The sequence below is a fragment of the Ranitomeya imitator genome, chromosome 5 (assembly GCF_032444005.1).
Source record: "Ranitomeya imitator isolate aRanImi1 chromosome 5, aRanImi1.pri, whole genome shotgun sequence".
NCBI lineage: Eukaryota > Metazoa > Chordata > Amphibia > Anura > Dendrobatidae > Ranitomeya > Ranitomeya imitator.
This window is the reverse complement of record NC_091286.1, coordinates 574,445,453-574,472,369: the sequence shown is the minus strand read 5'-3', so window position 1 is coordinate 574,472,369 and position 26,917 is coordinate 574,445,453. Positions and strand designations below refer to the sequence as shown.

Genomic DNA, 26,917 nt, shown 5'->3' with positions numbered 1-26,917 from the left:
AAAGAAAAATACTACCTCACTAATAGGATCACCCCATACATATTGCACAATACCCCAAGAGCCTAAAAATAACATGTAACGATTACAGTGGGCTAAAGCTACAAAGGTATCGCATAATACCTGCAGTCATGGTAGCACCGGTGTGCAAACTCCGCAGAAAAAACGCCTCAGGGTGCATCAGTGTCAGCGAGAATTATCAGTCTAAATTTGAATAAAATTAAATGCTATGGCAGAAGACCCAGAAGGACCCCTGCTGACACAGACATAAAAAAGCTAGACTGCAGTTTGCCAAAATGTATGTGAGTAAGCCAAAATCCTTCTGGGAAAGCATCTTGTGAACAGATGAGACCAAGAGAAAGCTTTATGGTAAATTACACAATTCTATTTACCATATACGAAGTGAGGCACAAGAAAAGAAACGCAGTACCTACAATCAAATATGGTGGAGGTTCAAAGATGTTTTGGGTTTGTTTTGCTGCCTTTGGCACTGTGTGCCTTGACTGTGTGCAAGGGATCATGAAATCTGAAGATTACCAAATAATTTTGGGTCATAATGTAATGCCCAGTGTTAGAAAGCCGGGTTTATGTCCTAGGTCGTGGGTCTTCCAGCAGGACAATGACCCCAAATAAAGTTCAAGAAGCACCCAGAAATGGATGGAACAAAACACTGGAGAGTTCTGAAGTGGCAGCAATAAGTCCAGATCTAAATCCCATTGAACACCTGTGGGGAAATCTTAAAATTGCTGTTGAAAGAAGGCTCCCTTCAAAAGAAGTGGTCCAAAATTCCAGATGACAGGTGTAAGAAGGTTGTTGATGGTTACAGGAAGTAATTAGTTGCAGTTATGTATTCCAAAGTTTGTGCAACCAAATATTAAGTTTAGAGTGCCAACGGTTTTGTCTGGACCATTTTGCGGTTTTATGTGAAATTATGTCCAATTTGCCCTTGTTCCCCCGTTTTTTTGTGGTGTTCCAATACATACAAAGGAAATAAACGTGTGTATTACAAAACGTGTAATTCCAATCATTTTCTGGACCAATTTGAAGGGTGCCAACACTTTCATCCATGACTATATGCATGTTCAGCCAGACACATTTTCTTAATAGGAAGATGGGAATAAGAAGTGAGTTATCTCCTGGATGACAAAAGGAGTTAAATTTAGCAGAGCGCTATCAAAGGTGAATGGGCACCATAAAGAGAACACATCATCTGATTCATGCTGCTCAAACCAAAAGCTGCATGAAACAGATTCTGGTGTTTAAGAGAGAATATACTTTGGGTACCATAGCCAGCGATGAGACGAGTACGGCACAACCATCGCCCGGCTCTTACAAGCACTGCTAGAAGTGATTGACTTGACAGGTCATTCCATATGTACATACAAGGGAGAGACCTGTCAATCACCTGCCGGAGCTTTTCATATGTAAGTATGCGGCTGCCCACGGTTTGGACAGCGTGAATCAGGTGACAGGTTTCCTTTAAATTGCTTCATGACTGGGCCTATTTCTAATTTTGCACCTTCGAGTTGTGAAAAAAATTCACAAGTTTGTAAAATAGAATTTGTCTTGTGTCACTATTTTCTGACACCCGTAACATTTCTACTTTTGCGTTAATGGAACTGTGTAAAGGTTTGTTTTTTTTGTGTGGCCAGCTGACATTTTCAATGATACCATTTTGGGGAACATATGATGTCTTAATCACTTTTTATTGAATGTTTTAAAGAGGTGGATGACTGAAAAGTCACAATCCTGGTGTTTGATTTTTTTTTTCTCCTTGTAATGTTTACCAATCCGGGTAATCAATTTTATAATTCGATAGATCTGACTTTTGTGTATGCGGCGATATAAGATATGATTATTTTCTTTCTTTGACATGCAGTAAAAGGTAATTGAATCAAATTTTTATACATTTTTTTATTTACATTTTTAAAAACTCTTTTTCATTTTTTTTTTTAGTTACCGTATTTAGTTTTTAGTATTGCAGTATATAGTGTAATTACCGGTATACTCTAAAGCAGGGATGTCAAACTCAAATACACAGAGGGCCAAAATTAAAAACTTGGACAACGTCGACAGCCAACAAAAACATTAAAACAATGTCTACAATTGAGGACATTTTCCCTTATCAAATATCACAAACCTTTTCATATGGAAACAAGCTTAAAGGGCTTGTCCCACAAACAAGGTACATTTTAATTGATAGGTCTTAGAATAAAGTAAGTTCCAAAATTGGATGTGCTAAAAAAAAAAAAAGATATTTTCCAGAGATAAAATGTGCCCCTGCTGCGTACTGTGTAATGGCTGTGTCTGACTGTGTAGAAATATGGTCTGATCATACCACAGCTCCTGGGCAGGGGAGGACGCAAAAGAAAATATACAGACAGGACAGCAGGGGATCACAGCTGATTCTTTGTGGGATATAAAACAAATTTTTAACCAGGCAGGGAAATGTTTTTCCTTACAGAAGCAAGCAGCAGGGATCCTGTGCTGTTATGTCTGTATACTGTCTTTTGCATTGTCCCTTCAGGATCAGACACGGCCATTACACAGTACACAGCAGGGACACATTTATAAGATTATCTCAGCACAGGAACATTTCCAATTGTGGAATGTATTATTATTCCAAGACCTATTGATTAAAGTGTACTTTGTTTGTGGGACAACTCCTTTAAGTTTTGCTTTAACATTGAATATGCTGATGTACTCTGATGCACTCTGATCCAAGCCAGATTCCTGGCATCTCGTCTTGGTTGCTAGTTGACTGAAAAAAAGCAACAGCTCTTTGTCTGCAAAATGTCTGGTTGTTCTGTACATCCCAATAGGTTTTAATGGAGCTGCTTGCTCCACCGCTACTTCATTCATACTCCTCACTGCAGGCAAGAGATTGTGACGGCCCCAACGATCAGACATTTATCACCTATCCTGAGAATAGCTGGTAAATGTGTTTATTAGTACACTGTATTTCTGTGAGATCTGATGCACAATATTTAACATTCTCTTATTTTCTCCTTAGCAATGTAATCCAAGTCACCTCTTAGCCAGTAATTAGTTTTATTATAAGGATAAAACGATTGATCTTCTTTCTTCAGTCCTGATCTGACCTCTTCTGCATGTTGGGTAAGACGGCTGTCCATGCAACTGTCCAAAGCTGGCATGTATTGTGAACATGTCTTATTCTGATTAAAATATATATATTCACAAAACCTGGAGAAATGTCCAAATGTGGCACAGCAGTACCCCAGTACGACCAATGTCAGATCAGAAAGAGGCACAGTACAACCCCCTAGGCAGGAAGTACCATCATTGAAAGTTATCAAAAGATATCCAAAGGATAGGGGAAACTAGCAGACTGGTCTCAATGCAATGAGACTGCCAGATTACAAAATGCAGCACTTCTCTTTTTTTCTGACCATTTCTGAAGGAACTCAGTGTCTGAGCTTTAGCTAAACCATGTGGAGATTACTCTTCTCTTCCTTAGATTTCAAACGCCAATGTGGATAACTTTGCAGATATGTTACAGCCCCATTCATTGGTGCACAGTGACGATCACAGGACAGGGGCGGGCACATCACCGCCTGCGTCACGACTGACGATGCGACCATGAATCCTAACTCCCCGCCCACATATAGCGAGCCAGGAGTCAGATCACATGACCGAGGCATTGTTGCGGGCCAAGTGTAAACAGTCATCGGGTACTTCCTCGCGGACCGAATGTAATCACCTTGGGGGCCAGAGTTTGACATCAGAGGAGTACCAAGATGATAGTGACGGGAGCCTTCAGTAGGACCCTGACTGCCATACTAACCCACTGGTTCCACAAGATCACGCCGTTGTGGGCTGATGATAGCCGTAACACGCTCGCATCTGATGTGACACCATTGAAATGCCGTCAGGTCAGAGACTGACAGCGCATCTAAATTATTTTCACAGCCGTGGCCAAGCTTGGTTCAAGGTCGTATGTTAGAGACCAATGCCGGATAATTAATGTGGAAGAAGGAAAAGGCAGCACACTCTATTAACATATGCCAAGAGGTGCTAGTGAATAGATTAACCCCAGAAATAGTCCATATAATAACATAGCACACTCCAGTCTTCTATTCTTGCAATACAGGAAATATTTATTTACAGAATTTATATAAGTCCCAAAAAATTATACGAAGATACAGTGGTAAACAGCTTGTAATAATTCAACGATCTGTGACAAAATGTGACGTTTCGAATCTTCCTAAGCTTTGTCTGCACTGTCACAAGATGCTGAAATAGAAGAGTATGAAGCACTTGTAGAGCTATGGGTCTCCAAAGGGCAGTAATGCTGGAGCCGCTCTCAAGGTTGCTGGAAAAGCGTCACACTTGGTGAACAGCCATCTCAGTTTTGTGTTCACTGAGCACGAGGGTACGTTCACACTAGTCAGGCATGTTGTGGATTTTAACAATGCAAAAGTCTGGTAAGAAAATCCGCAGCATATCCAATTTGTGTGGGACATGCCCTAATTTAATGTCTTCACTCATGGTGTAAATATCATTAGTAAATTTGCCTTTTATTGGGCTAACAGATTCCCAAAATTTTTTAAGTAATTGAGGCATCTGTTAGACTAATAAATCACACTGTCAATGTCATGAATACTTTTCATTGGATTTTTGAAAAACTGGGCAATCCATTATTAATGTCCCCAGGGTACAGTATAAAGAACTCCATACATATCTTCCACACAGGTACAGTTCTTTTGTTATCAGGTGTCAGATACCTGCTGCAGTCAAGTAGCAGCTAATGACCCATGTGTCACCTGACCTGGTGTCATCTTTACTCTTCCTGTCAGAAAATAGGTTCCCACTATTAAGTTCCAACTGTATTTCTTTCTTTACTTTCACTTTTGCCTTTGACCAGCAGATGGCGGTGTTCACTAGCATTTACTCAGCTAGTCATGATCTTCAACCTTATACTTCTCTTGCCCATTTGCTTACACTATCAATATGATAACTGGCTGTTTATGCTGGTCCATTGTAAGGTCACTTCAGCATACTTAGTCCATCATACTTTTTGGAGCTGCCTAGCCAGCAAAGTGCTAGCATACATTATTCATTATACCCTTGGCCTCTAATCTGTTGCTCTATAGCAGTGGTCCCCAACTCCAGGCCTCGAGGGCCGCCAACAGTGCAGGTTTTCAGGATTTCCTTAGTATTGCACAGGGGTTGGAATCATCACCTGTGCAGATGATCACATTACCACCGATGCAATGCTAAGGAAATCCTGAAAACCTGCACTGTTGGCGGCCCTCGAGGCCTGGAGTTGGGGACCCCTGCTCTATAGCTACTGCATAGCTACAACTCCCAGCAACACCCTGACTTTTGTGTCCAGTCATTTCTAAAACTACTATATGTATATTAGATGAAGCTTATGATATTCTTCTCCAAATCAACATACATTTTGTATCCATCAATTTAGCTCAGAAAGCCGCTCATTGAACGAAAGCGAAGAGAACGTATTAACTCCTGTCTGGAGCAGCTAAAAGAAACTGTGATCAGAGCATTTCATCTTGATGTAAGTACCATGCTTACAGAACATTTCCCCCTAACATCATGAGGAAACTTTTGTCACCTTCCTAGTGAGACAGTTCTTTTTAGATATATTATGTATGAATTCATTGACTACTCAGGGATCTATATTTTCAAGGGGACGATTTTTAAAGTTTTATTCTTTGCAAAAGCTAATCTATCACCTCCAGAAAAATTTCATGAAGTAAAATAGACCACAAAAAAAAACAACTTCTATCAAATCTATAATATAACGCTGGGAGCATCACTCTGTCCGAAGCCTTTATAGACTGTGCAGGCGCGACGCTCCTAGCGCTACATTATAGAGTGTCAGGAAAAAAAAATGGCGCCGGAAGGCGCGGACTGCCGGGAGCAGGGGGTCGAGAGCAGGGGGACACCGTGCACATATTAGTGCCCTGATTATGCTGTGGCACTTCATGCCACAGCAATTTGTTACTTACGCCATTCCTTTCCGCCCCGCCCATTTTCTTCGTCCTCCTGCTGCCGGAATCGGCGCCTGCGCAGTCCGCACTTTTCGGCGCCATTTTCTTGAAGACACACTGCAGGTGTGTCTTCAAGAAAATGGCGCCGGAAAGCGCGGACCGCGCAGGCGCCGATTCCGGCAGCAGGAGGACGAAGAAAATGGGTGGAAAGGAATGGCGTAAGTAACAAATTGCTGTGGTATGAAGCTGTGGCACTTCATGCCACAGCAATTTGTTACTTACGCCGCCTAATTCCTTTGTCCTGCTGCCGGAATCGGCGCCTGCGCACTGCAGTGTGTCTTCAAGAAAATTGCGCCGGAAAGCGCGGACTGCGCAGGCGCCGATTCCTGCTGCTAGGATCGGCGCCTGCGCAGTCCGCGCTTTCCAGCGCCATTTTCTTGAAGACACACTGCAGGTGTGTCTTCAAGAAAGTGGCGCCGGAAAGCGCAGACTGCGCAGGCGCCGATTCCTGCTTCCGGGATCGGCGCCTGCGCAGTCTGCGCTTTCCGGCGCCATTTTCTTGAAGACACACTGCAGGTGTGTCTTCAAGAAAATGGCGCCGGAAAGTGCGGACTGCGCAGGCGCCGATTCCGGCAGCAGGAGGACGAAGAAAATGGGCGGAAAGGAATGGCGTAAGTAACAAATTGCTGTGGCATGAAGCTGTGGCACTTCATGCCACAGCAATTTGTTACTTACGCCACCTGATTCCTTTTCGCCGCCATTTTCTTGGTCATGCTGCCGGAATCGGCGCCTGCGCAGTCCGCGCTTTCCGGCGCCATTTTCTTGAAGACACACTGCTGTGTGTCTTCAAGAAAATGGCTCCGGAAATCGGCACCTGCGCAGTCCGCGCTTTCCGGCCCCATTTTCTTGAAGACACACTGCAGGTGTGTCTTCAAGAAAGTGGCGCCGGAAAGCGCAGACTGCGCAGGCGCCGATTCCTGCTTCCGGGATCGGCGCCTGCGCAGTCTGCGCTTTCCGGCGCCATTTTCTTGAAGACACACTGCAGGTGTGTCTTCAAGAAAATGGCGCCGGAAAGTGCGGACTGCGCAGGCGCCGATTCCGGCAGCAGGAGGACGAAGAAAATGGGCGGAAAGGAATGGCGTAAGTAACAAATTGCTGTGGCATGAAGCTGTGGCACTTCATGCCACAGCAATTTGTTACTTACGCCACCTGATTCCTTTTCGCCGCCATTTTCTTGGTCATGCTGCCGGAATCGGCGCCTGCGCAGTCCACGCTTTCCGGCGCCATTTTCTTGAAGACACACTGCAGTGTGTCTTCAAGAAAATGGCTCCGGAAATCGGCGCCTGCGCAGTCCGCGCTTTCCGGCCCCATTTTCTTGAAGACACACTGCAGTGTGTCTTCAAGAAAATGGCGCTGGAAAGCGCGGACTGCGCAGGCGCCGATTCCGCCAGCATGAGGACCAAGTAAATGGCAGCGGAAAGGAATCAGGTGGCGCAAGTAACAAATTGCTGTGGCATGAGGCTGTGGCACTTCATGCCACAGCTATTTGTTACTTACGCCACCTGATACAGGGCATATATTATGGAGCAGCGTATGGGGCATATGGATGGGAGCAGCAAATTAAAGAACGGTGGCGCAGGATGGGAGCAGCACATGACAGAACGGGGGCGCAGGATGGGAGCAGCACATGACAGAATAGGGCAGCACATGATAGAACGGGGGTGCAGGATGGCAGCAGCACATGACAGAACGGGGGCGCAGGATGAGAGCAGCACATGACAGAACCGGGGCGCAGGATGGGAGCAGCACATGACAGAACGGGGGCGCAGGATGGGAGCAGCACATGACAGAATGGGGGCGCAGGATGGGAACAGCACATGGCAGAACGGGGGCGCAGGATGGGAACAGTACATGACAGAATGGGGGCGCAGGATGGAGCAGCACATGACAGAACAGGGGTGCAAGATGGCAGCAGCACATGACAGAACGGGGGCGCAGGATGGGAGCAGAACATGACAGAACGGTGGCGCAGGATGGGAGCAGCACATGACAGAATGGAGGCGCAGGATGGGAGCAGCACATGACAGAACGGTGGCGCAGGATGGGAGCAGCACATGTCAGAATGGGGGCGCAGGATGGGTGCAGCACATGACAGGATGGGGAAGCAGGATGAAGCAGCACATGACAGGATGGGGGCGCAAAATGGAGCAGCACATACCAGGATGGAGACCATATACCAATATAAATGCTCGCCACCCGGGCGTAGAACGGGTTCAATAGCTAGTGTAATACAATTAGGAAAGCTAACAAAAAATGATTAATTTAGAGATAAAAGCCTGGTCTTTTATAAAAGAGAGACTGAAAGTGGCTGAAGAAGGGGGCTCCCTGCTGTCTCACTGTTAGGCAGATGTGTGAGACTCTCTGATTCTGAGCCGAGAGACGTGTGAGGGAAGACTGGGAGTGTGCAACATGGAAACACAGGGATGTCTGTGCTGTTAACTTACTTTATGCAGGATGTTGTTCTGTATGAAGAACTGTAAAATGGATTACTGTGTATAATGAAGCAGCAGGAGGAGCCTACAAACAGTAACTGAGGTAAATACTGTGACAGCTTCTCCTCATTGTGTTGTGCTTGTCTCTGTATACTCTTTGCGAGAAATTCAGATTAAACCGTTGCAGGAAAATGATTCCTTCATTTGCAAATTGACCGTTTGTATACAGTTATGTCGCCCACATGCAGATTAACAGTTTACAGGCAGATGTATCCTCCTCATTTAGCTGAACTCATAATCCATGGGAACATAGCTTATAAAAAAAACAATATTCAGTTATGTTCCTGGCAGGAGGTGAGGAAACTTTGTACCTGATTTCTTATTATCGTTTTTCTGATTCACTGCCCATTGGGATACGTTGGTGAATTGATTTACCATGTTTGGAATTCTCCTTGGTGAATTTATGAGAAAAATGTGTGACAAAACCACCAGTATATTCTCTGGACCAACAAGTCGACAAAACAGTGAAACAGCCAAGAGCAGGCCAGACCTGATCATAGGGCTTTACTTAGCCATTGAGATCTGGCATATAACCAGCTCTCCATCACAGCTGATACGTCCCAGAGAAGAGAAGCTCTCCATATTTCACACTCTGGTAAAGAAACAGTAAAACCTGCTTGCTTCCCTGTAAGGCCGGCCTCACACACAGCGTAAAACAATACGGTCCGTATATTACGGCCGTAATACGCTGAAAAGTCCCCAAAAAAATGGTCCGTTGCTCCTCCGTAGGCAGGCTGTGTCAGCGTTTTTTGCGCATGGCATCCTCCGTATGTAATCCGTATGGCATCCGTACTGCGTGGTTTTCTCGCAGGCTTGCAAAACCAACATACCGCTATAGAAGTGATCCATGTGTCCCAAAAAGAAAAGAATATATATATATATATATATATATATATATATATATGTCAGTAGACACATATATGTATATATATTAATACTTATTCCAGCGCTATACAGCTTGAAAGCCGGTAATTCAATTACCGGCTTTTTCTTTCTCCTTCATAAAACCCGACATGATTTGAGACATGGTTTACATACAGTAAACCATGTCTTCTCTCCATTTTTTTTGCAGATTCCACACTACTAATGTCAGTAGTGTGTATCTGCAAAATTTGGCCGTTCTAGCTCTTAAAATAAAGGGTTAACTGGCGGAAAAAATTGGCGTGGGCTCCCGCGCAATTTTCTCCGCCAGAGTAGTAAAGCCAGTGACTGAGGGCAGATATTAATAGCCTGGAGAGGGTCCACGGTTATTGGCCCCCCCCTGGCTAAAAATATCTGCCCCCAGCCACCCCAGAACAGGCACATCTGGAAGATGCGCCTATTCTGGCACTTGGCCACTCTCTTCCCATTCCCGTGTAGCGGTGGGATATGGGGTAATGAAGGGTTAATGCCACCTTGCTATTGTAAGGTGACATTAAGCCTAAATAATAATGGAGAGGCGTCAATTATGACACCTATCCATTATTAATCCAATTGTAGTGAAGGGTTAAATAAAACACAAACACATTCTTTAAAATTATTTTAATGAAATAAAAACAATGGTTGTTGTAGTATTTTATTCAACGCCCAATCCAGTCACTGAAGACCCTCGTTCTGTGAGTAAAGAAACATAATAAACCAACAATATACTTACCCTCCGCAGATCTGTAACGTCCAACGATGTAAATCCTTCTGAAGGGGTAAAAACATTTTGCAGCAAGGAGCTGTGCTAATGCAGGCTGCTCCTCGCTGCAAAACCCCAGGGAATGAGGCTAAAAATAGATCAATGATCTATATTTAGCATCATTTGCGGTGAGGCGCCCTCTGCTGGCTGTTCATAGATCGTGGGAAATTACCTAGAAAGCTCCCTGGCTCCCTGGCTTTCTAGGTAATTTCCCACGATCTATGAACAGCCAGCAGAGGGCGCCTCACCGCAAATGATGCTAAATATAGATCATTGATCTATTTTTAGCCTCATTCCCTGGGGTTTTGCAGCGAGGAGCAGCCTGCATTAGCACAGCTCCTTGCTGCAAAATGTTTTAACCCCTTCAGAAGGATTTACATCGTTGGACGTTACAGATCTGCGGAGGGTAAGTATATTGTTGGTTTATTATGTTTCTTTACTCACAGAACGAGGGTCTTCAGTGACTGGATTGGGCGTTGAATAAAATACTACAACAACCATTGTTTTTATTTCATTAAAATAATTTTAAAGAATGTGTTTGTGTTTTATTTAACCCTTCACTACAATTGGATTAATAATGGATATGTGTCATAATTGACGCCTCTCCATTATTAATTAGGCTTAATGTCACCTTACAATAGCAAGGTGGCATTAACCCTTCATTACCCCATATCCCACCGCTACACGGGAATGGGAAGAGAGTGGCCAAGTGCCAGAATAGGCGCATCTTCCAGATGTGCCTGTTCTGGGGTGGCTGGGGGCAGATATTTTTAGCCAGGGGGGGGCCAATAACCGTGGACCCTCTCCAGGCTATTAATATCTGCCCTCAGTCACTGGCTTTACTACTCTGGCGGAGAAAATTGCGCGGGAGCCCACGCCAATTTTTTCCGCCAGTTAACCCTTTATTTTAAGAGCTAGAACGGCCAAATTTTGCAGATACACACTACTGACATTAGTAGTGTGGAATCTGCAAAAAAAATGGAGAGAAGACATGGTTTACTGTATGTAAACCATGTCTCAAATCATGTCGGGTTTTATGAAGGAGAAGGAAAAAGCCGGTAATTGAATTACCGGCTTTCAAGCTGTATAGCGCTGGAATAAATATTAATATATATACATATATGTGTCTCACTGACATATATATATATATATATACCTATTCTATGTGTACACATTTATTATATCTATTGGACTGTAAGCTGTCAGTGTGATTTTACTGTACACCGCACTGAATTACCGGCTTTTCTCTCTAACAGCGCTGCGTATTTCTCGCAAGTCACACTGCTTGTCCGTGTGTAATCCGTATTTTTCACGCTTCCATAGACTTTCATTGGCGTATTTCTTGCGCAGTACGGTGACAAACGCAGCATGCTGCGATTTTGTACGGCCGTAGAAAGCCGTATAATACTGATCAGTAAAATACGGCAAATAGGAGCAGGGGCATAGAGAATAATTGTGCCGTATTTTTTGCGAGTTTTACGGACGTAGATTCTGCGCTCTTACGTCCGTAAAACTCGCATGTGTGACGGCGGCCTTATACTGAAGGAAGTCATCTACTTTGTCAAAGTGCAAACGTTTTAGGCAGGTGTGGAAAAAAACATTGGCAAGTAAAAATGCAGTAAAAAGCAGATGAGTTAAAAGGAATCTGTCAGTAGCATCAGCCTTTCTATGGGCATGCAGGTTATAGGAAGCTGAATAAAATATTTGCAATCCGATATCTTATTCCATAGAAATATACTATTTTCTTAATATATAAAGGCTCTTTCAGATGTCATTGATTTTTCATCAGTGTTTGTATGCCAAAACCAGAAGTATCTCCAAAAAAAGATCAGCTGCCAGCCTTTCAATTATTTTTTTCACTGTATGTTTCAGTCCTGGTTTTGGCATAAAAACACTGATGAAAAATCACTAACGTCTGAATGAGCCCAAAATGAGCTGTTAAGATCTATGGGTGGGGCATAGATCTCCCTAAGAATCTGCCTCCAGAACATATTTTAAATTAAAGGGGGCATCACCAGTGTGAGATGTTTAATGACTCACAGACTGCTCTCATAATTACACACAGTTCTGCAGTGAGATCATTACTAACACATTACAGCAGAGCTAACAAATTGCAGCAGAGTGAACTTTGACTCATCACAAACACATTTTGCAGTTGTCCTCACACAGTCCTGTCAGCTCTGCTGTACTGCCCCTCCCCCCTCAATGACTGCCGGTGAGATGGAACACTGAAGCACCATGAGAGGACACCTGCAAATGTGTTCGTGATGAGACAAAGTTCACTCCTGCTGTAATGTGTTAGCTCTGTGTCCTGTGTAATTTTTACTCAAAATCATATGAAAAAACCTCAGTCTAAAATGGTATAATTTTATTAGTAAAAGCAAGGCAGACAGACACGCCTACAAAACCCAACACAAAAATACAACCAAAAAACGTGAACAAATGTGTAAAAAAAAAAAACTAAAAAAAAAAAAACTAATGGGAGAATCTAGATCACCCTACCTAGGCCACTAGTTTGCCCCTGCCTATCTGCGGAGGTAGGCACCCTAGGGGAGAGCGTTGTGGCGCCCCCGCTCCTCGATGACTGTCCCTAGGAGCCCTATAAAACCCTACGGCCACTAGTGTAAGCCACTACCCACACACTAAAGGGTCCACAATTTTGATGTGACACAACATATCGGACTATCAGGCCTCCTGATGAGCCTGCAGAGGCGAAACGCGTTGAGGCGTGCTTTTCATATGGCGTTCGGTGGTACACAGCGGCTCAGATGAGTATTCATAGCCTTGTCTCGGGGCTATGTATGGGCTACTGTTAGCATTGTCTAAATAGTGTGGGGACATTGGAGTGAGGTAGCAGAGATACTACCCATGCATGATATTGAGCCAATTTGGCTGGTATGATTTTGATCTTCACCCACATCTGTATAAATGTTAGCCCATGAGAATAGAGTATTTATATATGCTTAGATGATCTGGTTGCATCCATCTCAAAAGTGTATTTACACTGTCTAATATCTTGAGGCCGCTGTGAATTACTATACCACTGTGATATTCATATTGCCATATGTGTGTGTGTATATAGCGTTTTACTAGTGGGAACTAGGTCATCCTTAGAAGAGTATCTTTCTGTCTAGCGTTAGAGGACCCTTTAGTGTGTGGGTAGTGGCTTACACTAGTGGCCGTAGGGTTTTATAGGGCTCCTAGGGACAGTCATCGAGGAGCGGGGGCGCCACAACGCTCTCCCCAAGGGTGCCTACCTCCGCAGATAGGCAGGGGCAAACTAGTGGCCTAGGTAGGGTGATCTAGATTCTCCCATTAGTTTTTTTTTTTTTTTTTTTACACATTTGTTCACGTTTTTTGGTTGTATTTTTGTGTTGGGTTTTGTAGGCGTGTCTGTCTGCCTTGCTTTTACTAATAAAATTATACCATTTTAGACTGAGGTTTTTTCATATGATTTTGAGGACTTATACCTCGAGTTTTTTGGATAGTTTTTGAGAATAAGCCTGTGTAATTTTTATCTTGCTGCAGGGCAGTGTGTGAGAGCAAAGTGTCAGTCATTACATGTCTCACACTGGTAACGCCACTGTAAAGAGCCGGCCTTGTTCTAAGACTACTGGACCAATGGGCGTAGAGCAAAATCCACGGCTCTAAGGGATGCAGACTTTTTCCAGTACAGGGCACCAGTTACGTCGATCTTATTGTTGTATTTTATTAGAGATTTGCTTGCTGTGTTTTATTAGAGATTTGCTTGCTCGTGAGTTCAGCCTCAAGAATGTTTTTATTCAGTTACAGTAAGCAGAGGAAGACGTGCAGGCTGGATCTTATATAAGCATACATATAGTCAAACCCAGGATTAATAATCAACGGAGCAGTCACCGCAGGGGTCTCACATGCAGTCCTAGGTGATGGGCTTCGGTAACATTCTTGATTATTTGAGTTAAAATCAAATGTTTAATTGGGAAGGTGTGAACACCTCTGCAAATCCAGGGGGCTGATCTCAGGGAGGGAAAACAAGAAGTCACATGTCTAGAGACGAGGATTTAGTCTGAGGTCCTGGAATCCATGGATGTATGGCCTATGGAGTTTGGAGATCAGATGCCGGCTGAGCTGGTTCCCCCTGCTACGGTGGAGGGATCTAGCATCTGGTTTAAGGAACTTTTAAGGACTGTTGCTGCTAGATACATGGGTTTTCGTCTGGAGGAGCGTGGACCTTGACTACAGACTATACTGGAGGGAGATACAAAATCTGTGGCTAACCGAAAGTTGGGAGACAGTGAGTATCACCTGGTATGGGGGCAGTGGGACTACCGGCCTCTGGGAGGGGATCTTGTGGACTGGGGGCAATGTATTTTGTCCATCTACCCAGAGTTGTTGTAAAACCATAGATGTAAGGAATAAAAAAATAGTTTCATTGTTAACCTGCCTAGATGATTATTACAACCCATAACCTCAGATCTTCACAGCCCCTTTTCATTTGGAATAAGCTCTGGAGGCAGATTATCAGGGAGATCTATGTCCGGTCCATAGAGCTTAACATCTCATTTACAAATGAAGAAAAACATGGATCTCTCTGGATTAAGACATCGGATGGCAAACATCAGGGTATCATTTTATTCAACTTTCTATGATGAGCATGTCCTTATAGATGGCTTAGGGAGGTTGATCCTACTGACAGATTCACTTTAAAGGATTATTCCTAGAATTGTAAATGCATATTTATTGTTAATATACAGACAAAGCCTAACATAACAATTCTTCCTTGTGTCTTTGTGTCCTTTTTAATCTCTCTCTGCCCCTCAGTGCATCCAGCTTCACACAGCCCTATTTTTATACTACTAAAACTACATTTCCCAGCAGCTCTTGCTTCTCCTCAATGCTGCAGCCACCTCCATCCTCTCTAGTATTTTCCTAACAAAACCCCTCCTCTCTGAGTTATCATCAAGCTAATCTAAGTGTTGAATTCATATTATGCTTCTATGCACTCTGAGCTCCTGTACAGTATCTTCAGCCATCTACATTAGTATTGCTGCCTGTATGGTTTTACATAATTAGGTGGTTATAGCAGAGCTGATATCTCTTGCACTCTTCAACAATGTGCAATGTTGTGATGGTTGTCTGCTACAGACTTATCAGTAAAGTGAACAGTGGAGTGTGTAGTACCTATAAAATGTCTTAGTTGCTGTATTCAGCACACAAAATATTAATATGACATAGTCCAAATTACCCAAGGACTTAAACTTGAATACCTTGTTCTTTTCCTTTAAGTGAGTGAATACTAACTCATCCCTGTCACGCCATAAGCGGCGTTAAAGGGGCAGGACGGCGTACTGGGACCCGCACCTGTCCATACCACTTTAATGGGGCCCTGGCTTTCCCTTATCTCGGGGTACCTATGATGGTTAGGAGGCCCGAGCCGCCAACGTATCCCTGTCTCCTGTGCAGGCCCTATCAGTGGCCCCCTCTCCCCCCAAAGGAGGTGGACTGCACCAGTGTAATAATACAACAAATAACAGGGTATACAGACAAGGTAACTAAAAGTCTCAAACTCACCAAATGCTCACACAACCACAGAGGAAACACAGAGAAGGGAAGAGAAAGAATAAACTAGGAAGGAAAACAAGTTAAACATGCAACCAAAACCGCAGACCCCAATCTCTGTAAATAAACCTCCAACACCAACACTACGCTCCTTCAACCTCCAAGCCAGGCAGTAGAACTGATCACTGACAATAGCTGAAGTCAGGACTGGGTCTATATAGAGGATCAGATTACAAAATCCACTTCAGCTGAGAGAGACCCAGCTCTCAGCAACTCAGCAATAAGGTTAACTCCTGCACTGCTGGCACAAAGCAGCCAGGTCAGAATATAGGTGAAGAGCTTCTGTTCACTGTGTGTGAACGAGTCCCAGAGTGCTGCGGTGCTCTGGAACCTCTGTCGCAGTAGCCCCATGACAATCCCTTTTTGTTTAGAGCCATATATTTGCCATATACTTTTTACAGATCTTAATGATAATTCAAACCTTCTGAACCTGTCTACTGTCTAGCCCCAGATCCACTGTAAGGTACATTAGAAAAACAGCTATGTTAATAATCATCCCAGTGTGTCATTTTGCAGCATAAAGCAATCAGGGCTCCCTATATTTGTAACAAGCTGGCACAGGGTGGTAGTCGTGGGCTAGTTCACTAAGCAACAGTCAATGAGCACCCCGGCACCTTGCACATGAAGGGATGAATACTCACTGTGTCTGCTTGAATCCTAGTCCCATGAAGCACCACAGAGTCACAGTCTTCATTTCAATGGTTAAACTTTACTAAATAGCAGCATATTCATCTTACAGACAGCACAGTTCAAACACAGAGACAACTTATCCCTGCCGTCTGGGCAGACTCAGTTCTTCCACTCAACTCTGTCTATATCCTTGGTCAATCGCGACCCACTATTGGACAATCCCGGTCCCTCTTCTGGACAATCTCTGTCCCACTCGTGCCCCAGGCCCACCAGCTTCTTACCGTTTCCCTGGTCCAGCTGCGAGTTATAGGGTAACGGGCTCGCCGACTCAGCTGCCTCCTAATCCCAGCCGCTAGCTTCGGATCCTTCCTTAGAATGGTTCTTGTCTAAGCTGGTGACCACCTGCATGATTCTCAGCCTGGGGCCCCTTACTGAATTAGCTTTATCCCCATGGCCTGTAATACTCTGCTCACATGTCCTGCCCTTGGCCAAGGTGCCCGGGCGTCTCTCTCTAATCAGGAAGTCCCGTTTCTATACCTCTCTGCTCTGTGCTGCTCTGCTCTGTGACTCCTCCCATCTGCTTAACCCCTATGGTCCTGCATTACTTACTAATCTATCTCTAAGCTAAAGCACAATACATCACATTACAGTACATGACAAATACATTACAGTGCACACCATAGCAAAACATTAGTAAAACATCAGGGTGCCACATCTGACATAGGTAAACAGCATTAAGGAGAAGGTACATGTGGGTCCCCGCCACCTCCTTACATATTCACAAGAGGATGGTCTGTAGGACCATATTTATCCCTGTACTAAATTGGTAAGGACATACTGATTCATTACGACACCAATATTTAACTAGGGTATCAGAATGGAAAAAAGGCTTGATCTCACCCAATTGGCCCAGGGATACCCCAAGTTCAGTCAAGCCTTGAGTCTGTCTCCCGTCTCCCGACGCGTTTCATCCATGCGGACTCATCAGGGGAGTTATCCACCAGATCTCCTGATTGGCAGAGCGTGTAACTTGGGGTATCCCTGGGCCAATTGGGTGAGAGTAAGCCTTTTTTCCATTCTGAAACCCTAGTTAAATATTGGTGTCTTAATTAATCAGTATGTGCTTATCCATTTAGTATAAGGATAAATATGGTCCTACAGACCATCCTATTGTGAATATACAGTAGGGAGCCGCTTTATGCTGCAAAATGACACACTGGGATAGCTATTAAATCAGCTGCTTTTCTGATATACTTTACAGTGGATCTGGGGCTATAGAATGGACAGGGGACCACACACATGACTCACCTATCCCCCTACCCACTGTAGTCACTTGATATACCGATGGCAAAGCACTAAGAGCACATTATGCCATAAGCTCTGAAGAATGAGAGGTTTGATATGACTCTAAACAAAAAGGCATGAGTTAGCATCCACTCATTGAAAGGAGAAGAACAAGTTTTTCAAGTTTAAGTCCTCGGGTAACTTGGACTATGCCTTATTAATATTTTGTGTGCTGAATACAGCAGCTAAAACATAGGTACTATACACTCCACTGTTAACCGGTTGAGGTCACTTGTGTGGAAACATGTTCTTTTTGTGATATTGATATTTCTATTTTTTGGTGGTTTTATACACTTAATTAAAGGTTAAGTTGTAATATCCCCATTTTGCTATACCAGTTATTTATTTGATGAGTCGGATATAATTCCCTGCGGTACATTACAACAAGAAGACGCCAGGTAGTTATACTGGACCATTAAGGTCTCCCCCAGGCAAAGATTTAAAGCAGACTGAGGTTTCAAGTGTTGTTGTGATGAAGAACCAAGAAATAGCTAATAATGAAAACCATAGATGCAATAGTTGGCCAAGGTAACTTAGTGCAGCAGATGAAAGACACATGATACTTCTGTTCGATCCTTGCAAATCAATTCACAGAGTGTTTGAATTTGCGTAAAACCCCGAATTTCAAGAAATACTTTCTAATATAATCTTCCGTGGATGAATCCCCTCATTTCTACTTAACATCATCGAGTCTATGTGGGAATACATGAAGATACAGAAGGATTTGTGTGAAGCCTATATCCACAGAAGATCTCTGGCAATTGCTTCAAGTTGTATGGAACAACGTCCCTGCCAAGTTCCTTCAAGAACTGTAGGCATGCGTCTCCTCTCCTCCACCCCGGGTACCAACCGCACATGATCCGCTTACTTCCCGCATGGTGGGCATAGCCACATGCGGGTAGTATGCGGATCAATACATTCCTATGTGTGCGGATTCCCCGTGATTCCGCACAAGGAATAAACATGCTACGTTTTTTTTCCGGAATGTGATTCCGCCGCGGAAAAAACGCAACATGTGCACAAAAATTGCGGATTGCATTATAATAATAGGATGCTTAATGTATGCGGGTTTTTTTTGCAGTTTTATCGCGTTTTTATAGCGAAAAAAACGCGAAAAATCCTGAACGTGTGCACATAGCCTTATAGTTTCATCTACTGTCCCTTTTTACGTTTTTCTCATAACCATAGGTCACCTTTAAAAGTCTAATTTTGCTCTGAAGTGGAAAAAAACCTTTTCACTTGTAACCTAAGGTTGAGGAAATCCTTAAACTTAAAAAAATATATGTCTTTTCACCCAGAGGAAAGATATGGTGTAGTTTTTATGCCCTACAAGTTAAAACTTACTTACTAGGCTAATACAGTGGGGCAAAAAAGTATTTAGTCAGTCAGCAATAGTGCAAGTTCCACCACTTAAAAAGATGAGAGGCGTCTGTAATTTACATCATAGGTAGACCTCAACTATGGGAGACAAACTGAGAAAAAAAATCCAGAAAATCACATTGTCTGTTTTTTTATCATTTTTTTTTGCATTTTATGGTGGAAAAAAAGTATTTGGTCAGAAACAAACAATCAAGATTTCTGGCTCTCACAGACCTGTAACTTCTTCTTTAAGAGTCTCCTCTTTCCTCCACTCATTACCTGTAGTAATGGCACCTGTTTAAACTTGTTATCAGTATAAAAAGACACCTGTGCACACCCTCAAACAGTCTGACTCCAAACTCCACTATGGTGAAGACCAAAGAGCTGTCAAAGGACACCAGAAACAAAATTGTAGCCCTGCACCAGGCTGGGAAGACAGAATCTGCAATAGCCAACCAGCTTGGAGTGAAGAAATCAACAGTGGGAGCAATAATTAGAAAATGGAAGACATACAAGACCACTGATGATCTCCCTCGATCTGGGGCTGCACGCAAAATCCCACCCCGTGGGGTCAGAATGATCACAAGAACGGTGAGCAAAAATCCCAGAACCACGTGGGGGGACCTAGTGAATGAACTGCAGAGAGCTGGGACCAATGTAACAAGGCCTACCATAAGTAACACACTACGCCACCATGGACTCAGATCCTGCAGTGCCAGACGTGTCCCACTGCTTAAGACAGTACATGTCCGGGCCCGTCTGAAGTTTGCTAGAGAGCATTTGGATGATCCAGAGGAGTTTTGGGAGAATGTCCTATGGTCTGATGAAACCAAACTGGAACTGTTTGGTAGAAACACAACTTGTCGTGTTTGGAGGAAAAAGAATACTGAGTTGCATCCATCAAACACCATACCTACTGTAAAGCATGGTTGTGGAAACATCATGCTTTGGGGCTGTTTCTCTGCAAAGGGGCCAGGACGACTGATCCGGGTACATGAAAGAATGAATGGGGCCATGTATCGTGAGATTTTGAGTGCAAACCTCCTTCCATCAGCAAGGGCATTGAAGATGAAACGTGGCTGGGTCTTTCAACATGACAATGATCCAAAGCACACCGCCAGGGCAACGAAGGAGTGGCTTCGTAAGAAGCATTTCAAGGTCCTGGAGTGGCCTAGCCAGTCTCCAGATCTCAACCCTATACAAAACCTTTGGAGGGAGTTGAAAGTCCGTGTTGCCAAGCGAAAAGCCAAAAACATCACTGTTCTAGAGGGGATCTGCAGGGAGGAATGGGCCAACATACCAACAGTTTGTGGCAACCTTGTGAAGACTTACAGAAAACGTTTGACCTCTGTCATTGCCAACAAAGGATATATTACAAAGTATTGAGATGAAATTTTGTTTCTGACCAAATACTTATTTTCCACCATAATATGCAAATAAAATGTTAAAAAAACAGACAATGTGATTTTCTGGATTTTTTTTTTTCAGTTTGTCTCCCATAGTTGAGGTCTACCTATGATGTAAATTACAGACGCCTCTCATCTTTTTAAGTGGTGGAACTTGCACTATTGCTGACTGACTAAATACTTTTTTGCCCCACTGTATGTGCAGGAACTGTCACAATTGTAATGCTCTATAACTTGTCATCCACTCTATTTTATTGTGTAATTCCTCATTAGCATTCTTCCAGCACTATATGTGCTGGAACTCCATTTCACTCACCAGCAAGTGATGTAATATTCATTGTCCAATGGCTTGCCTGCCCTGACCACTTCTCAGTTATGCCTGTATGCAGTTTTTCAGACAGGGGAGGAAGAGCAGAGAGACATAGAGCAGCCACTACTTCCTAGAATCCATCTCATAGATAGAAGGGAGAAACCTTCTGAAAACACAAAGAAATAGATTGCGTTGCCCCTTCATGCACAATGCCACTTTTTATTTTCATCCTAGGTTTTCATTTTGCAGGCATGTTATGTTCACTTTGCTATTAGTGTTGTGTCAGAAATGGTGTATGAATTCAAGCCAAATAGCTACACTATCTTTTCATACTTTCAGCAGTCCAAGCTGGAGAAGGCAGATATCCTGGAGATGACAGTGAGACATCTGGAAAATATTCAGAAAACTAGAACCACAGGTGAGAAATCACACAGACTTAATGTTTTCACCTTTTTTTGTCTGTTTTGCGTATACAGTTTTTTTTCCACAGACAAAGTACATTTCAATTAAAAGATCTTGGAAAAATAATAAATTCCACAATTGGATGTGTTATAAAGTTTATTCTAGTATGTATTACGTTAGGACTGTGTCTAACTATGCAGATACAGACCTGCTCCTGTTCATGGTTGGCACATACCAAAGTTCCTGGCCAAGGAGAGAATATAAATCACAGCATCTGCTTTTTGAGGTAACACATTTGCCTGCTTGTTTTATCACAGGAGTGTTTCTGCCAAGTCATCAGTCCTGTGAGCTCATCATAAATCAAGTTAGTGACCTATATGCTCAGCTGCCACCGGAGCACCTATGTCACTGACTACACTTTGTGAGGAGCTCAGAGGGCTGGAGATGAGACAGAATCACTGACTCCTGTGATAAAATAGGCAGGGAAATATGTTACATCAGAAACCAGCAGTTGCAAGCCCCTGCTGTTACATCTGTATATTGACTTATCATAAGTGACTTACTGTATGCTTCCTCTCCTGGCAATTGAGCTGTGGTATGTATAGACCATGAACTGGACTAACTCTGTACGGTCAGACACAGCAAATAACATTATATACAAGGGGCACATTTATCTCAGCACTGGAATATATTTTTAACACATGCAATTGTGGAACTTATTAATCCAAGATCTATTGATTTAAATGTACCTTATTTTTCGGATTATAAGAAGCATTTTTTCCCCCCAAATTTCGGGGGAAAATGGGGGTGCATCGTATAATGCGGATATACCTTACCGATTCCGTTGCTGCAGGCTGGGATAAGGGGGTGTCCGGCTTTGCTGCGGGTGTGTCTGGCTCTGCTGCGGGTGTGTCCAGCATTGCTGTGGGGGCTCTCCTGACATTTTGTGAAAGGCTAGAGCCCCCACAGTTCCATGGTTTCCTGTGCGGTGGACTCCGGGAAAATGGCAGAGATCTTGGTGCCGAGATCTCCATCTGCGCATGCGCCGCCCCCCAGCAGTCCATTTCATGGAGTCCACTGCACAGGAAATCATGAAATTGCAGGGGCTCTGGCCTTTCACAATATGTCGGCAGAGCCCCCACAGCACCGGAGACACCCCCGCAGCAGCGCTGGACATCCCAGCGGCAGCTCCACACACCACCACAGCAGCGCCAGACACCGCCTCAGCAGCACCAGACACCCCCACAGCAGCATCGGACACCCACAGTGGTGCGCCGCACATCGGAATGCCCCCTCATCCCAGCCTGCGGTCTGCAGCATCACCCCACTCCTGCCTCCTCCAGCAGCGACCATGGTCCCATGCTTCACCACAGCCACCACCCCCAGTAAGCAATAAGACGCATGGATTATAAGAAGCACCATGTTAAAGGACGAGTTTCCCCCAAGAAATATTAACCTTATAGTTATCTCCTTACACCTCTATTGAGGTCTGATATTAACTATTAACCCCAAACTTGACTATTAATAATTAATATCCACTTAATATACCTCAACGTTATCTTTTCCTTATACTATATATTAACCGAGACAAAACAGTGTAACATTAAAGGGTATTTATTACACACACAAGTCTGCAGTCTATTACATACATATATATTTACACCCAAGCTGGCGACTATAAATATATATATATATATATATATATATATATATATATATATATATACAATATACGGATACTACAACTCTAATACAGTAATATCACTACAGTATACAGTGATATCCCAACAATATCACACAGTAATAACCCACAATATCCAGTAATATCACCACAATGTCACACAATAAAAATGCCTTTTCATTCAGCGCTTTATTTTGTATGCGCTGCACACCATCTGTGATCACTGTGTGATGTCTACCCTCTGGGTCCGGCGTGCTGATTTGTGCAAACACTATTTATTGCCGTCTGGCTATCCCTCTTCAATTTCGCCCTCTACACTTTGGGGTAATCACTAAATCCCCAAGGCGTCATGTAATTAGCGCTTATACTCACGCTCATAACATCTCTTCTTTGTACGTACATTGCCATTCAGCCATCTTGCTTCACCCAGCAGCTCTGTGAAGTCTCCTTCGGCTTTTGCCGTACTGCACCTCGGCATCAGATGACTTCCGGGTCCGGCCCGCACAGCTGCTTGCGATTCAGGCTACCTGGGCATGCTGCTATATATATGTGTTTATTTGTTCATCACATTACATCCGCTCCTGACGAAGCCACTACAGGTGGTGATACTTTGGACCCTCACCCTTACTGGTCATGCTCTTTAGGCATTCATTTTCTTGGGGTAAGCCTATTCTCTAGCCTGGCTTAAGGCTTCAGCTAATCTCTACGATGCTGTGAAGTTGTAATAACTTGTTCCTTATTGGCACATGTAGATATGTGTGCGGGCATTGGCCATTCCTGCTATCGTTTCATCTATTGCACTAGGCACTTTATTTCCTTTGCAGCTGATTATTCAGATTGGGAATCCATTCTTATTGTGAGATTTGACATAGAACTTTGTATTTCCCTTAGGGGGCTGGGAAATTTAGTACCCCTTTGCGTTTTTTATGCTTGGCCAGTTTTGATATTAGACTATTGTCAGTATTTTGATGTCATACTTTGTATAATATATTGGTGTTCATCTGGGTTCTTGTCCGGCGGCTAGTCCCTATTGTGGGGATGTATATTACTGCTGTTTTTAAATGTTTTTAAATTTTGGGTGTTTGTGGTTTCCAATAAACTTTATTTTTGTGTACATTTTGGTGGTCCCGGCTTTATAGCATGTCTTCTTTTTCTCTTGGTCTTCTATTACTGTTTGTGACATGTTCCAGGTAGATCCCAATAGTCCATTATAGTAGATGGTGCTCTCCGCTTTTTGATTTTCAATATCACACAATAAAAACCCAAATCACACATGCCATATCAGCCCTCCCAATCTATAGTTTACTATCCCTAAGGCCTAAGAGGTTACAGATTATACTCAGCCATGCGGGTCCATCATCATTCCAGGAAGCAGGCAAAGCAAAAGAGACCAGAGCCACATGCTCCTGTCCCTTTTAGGCTACTTTCACACATCAGATTTTTGCTGTCAGGTTCAATCCGGCTAATTTAAAAAAAAACGGGTCCGGCGAATGTTGCCGTTGGATCGTTTTTTTCCCATAGTCTTGTATTAGTGCCGGATTGCGCTGGATGACCTAGCGTTTTGTCCGGTTTTCGCTGGATCCAGCAAATCTGCCATTTCCGGAAAAAACAACCATAGCAACGTTTTTTGTCTCTGGCGAAAAAGCTAGAATGGAAGCCTATGGGAGCCGGAAGGTGCCGGATCCAGAAAATGACGGATTCCGACGCCGGATTCCGTTTTTTTAAACTGAGCATGCTCCCAATTTTTTTTAATCAAATTATCTGGATATGCTAGTCGGATCCGTCGAAAAAACGGATTTGTCGCATCAGTTTTTCACAATCTGCGCCGGATCCGTTTTTTCCAACATTCGCCGGATTGTGCCTGATACAAAAAACCTGATGTGTGAAAGTAGCCTTATGTGACCAACTAAAAGAGGTGTGTCCAGCCCCAGGTGTGGGGAATGAGGTCACAAGTCCACTGGCAAAGGTACATCCCCTCAATAACCTGTCTTACCAGCTCATGGCAGACCTACTTTGCACTACAGCAGGCTGGAGGATGGGCTTCGCTCCTCCATGTGGGGGTGTATATACACAAAACATGCATTAAACACATCTCAATATAAAGATATACATTTTGGGGCACTTTCCTTCTACACACCACCATTTTATTAAAAACAATTTTTACTGTTTTTCTCCTCAAAATTTGAGGTGCGTCTTATAATCCGAAAAATACGGTACTTTGTTAGTGGAACAACTCTTTTAAATTGTTGCCAGAAATCAAAACAGATCCTTTAACACAATTGAATAGTATAGGTTATTACAGACCAATCATGTAGTAGTCCTTCAAGCATTTGTTGGACTGAATGGGAGTTATTCAAATCTCCAACATTTGGATGATCTTTTGTGTACTCACCGTGCACCTCATTGTGTGGAGACCAAGGATGGAAATCCATTTCCCCTATGGTGGCCATCAATGGTGAGTTCAGTGGATGTTCTAACTCAGTGTTCCCCAACTCCGGTCCTCAAGAGCCACCAACAGGTCATGTTTTCAGGATTTCCTTAGTATGGCACAGGTGATGGAATTATTGCCTGTGCAGGTGATGCAATTATCACCTGTGCAATACTAAGGAAATCCTGAAAACATGACTTGTTGGTGGCTCTTGAGGTCCAGAGTAGGGGAACCCTGTAATCTAGCTCCTAAATGACACTGAATAACCCACTTATGACATGTTTCTTAGGTAGTCAGTTCTGTGCCAACCTCCAGGTAATAAATGGTTGTATTTACCTGTGTGACATCCTTTTTTCTATCTTTTCTATCAGGTGAGACCTCTCAGACTGTAGACAGCCATCAGAGATTCAGCACGGGATACATTCAGTGTATGCATGAGCTCCACAATCTGCTTCTAAACTGCGACTGGATGGATCAAGCCCTCGGTGCACGGCTTCTCAATCACCTGTTAAAATCTCTTCCCGAAGCCATGGATGCAAAGTCTGAGCTGCCCCTTATAAATGAGGAGGGTGCAGGGAGGAAACCTGAAGCTGGCACAAAATTACAAGTTAATGGACCGCAGAAACATTGCCCTCTCATGGGCTCACTGCAGATGTGGAGACCCTGGTAACCTTTTCGTGCCACCTTAGTTAAAGGGGCCATATAGTGCAGACTGGGTGACGCCATAGGCAGACTCACTGTAACCCTCTCTCCTTAGCGTGTTTATCCACCCTTACGGTGTATTTCACTTGTACCCGGCAGTTACATTGGATATAGGAGCAGAGAGTGAACCTGTTGTTGGCTGTAGATTGTCTTCCATACAATTTAAATATATGTATCTTATAGATATGCTTTAACACATTGGGGTGCATACCCCAGTAGGTGTACTAAAAAACCAGGCTCTTCTTGCTGGAGCCCTACGTTTGTAGCCTGCATTGTAGAAGGCTTCTTTTTCCCTATTTATTACAGAACATGTAACATTTCTATTCATATTATAATCTGCAACATCCGATTTCTGAATAAAATATAATATATTCATCAAATTGCATCTTCCTTTTCATTTACTTATCTGTCATATGATTTTTTGATCAGCTCATGTATTGACTGACTGTTTGAGATTCCAAAACTCCTATCCCTCCCCTTATACAGCATCCATAGATGTACTGTGTGCGCAGCAACTGGCGGCTAAAGAGAAAGGGAACAGCTCTCTAGTGCCACCTACTGGAGGCAGAAATCTTAGACTTCAAAATTCAACCTGCCTTGCTGCCTAAATTAGCCCTGGAGACCTTGTCTCTCTATGCATAGGTTATTTGCATATCTTTTTATTTCAGGGTGCATGGCCTGGCTTATAAGCCTCCCTTTGCTAGCTTGCTGCTCTCCAGAAGGACACATTTTAACCCCTAGAACTGTAATGGAACATGTCCACGTATTGTAATTGAACATGGTGCTTGCAATGAAACAGTCGACATGACAGGATTATCTTGCTGAGGTTTCTCTATTGCTTCTCCTGCTATTTGTTTGTGTATTCCACTT

The 26,917-nt window shown here is 43.4% G+C and overlaps 1 protein-coding gene across 2 annotated transcripts in view; it reads left to right on the top strand.

Annotated features, from left to right (window-relative positions):
• The window catches only part of LOC138680890 (transcription cofactor HES-6-like), a 34,559-nt gene extending 8,132 nt beyond the window's left edge, over positions 1–26,427 (top strand). The window contains exons 2-4 of one of the 2 annotated variants that reach the window (XM_069768108.1): positions 5,441–5,536; positions 21,177–21,252; positions 25,717–26,427. In XM_069768108.1, coding sequence (XP_069624209.1) covers positions 5,441–5,536; positions 21,177–21,252; positions 25,717–26,015 — 471 coding nt within the window. In that variant the 3' untranslated portion in view covers positions 26,016–26,427. Of the gene's footprint in view, positions 1–5,440; positions 5,537–21,173; positions 21,253–25,716 lie in introns of both variants that reach the window. The other variant, XM_069768107.1, reaches the window with a different exon arrangement.
• Positions 26,428–26,917: the final 490 nt, after the last annotated feature.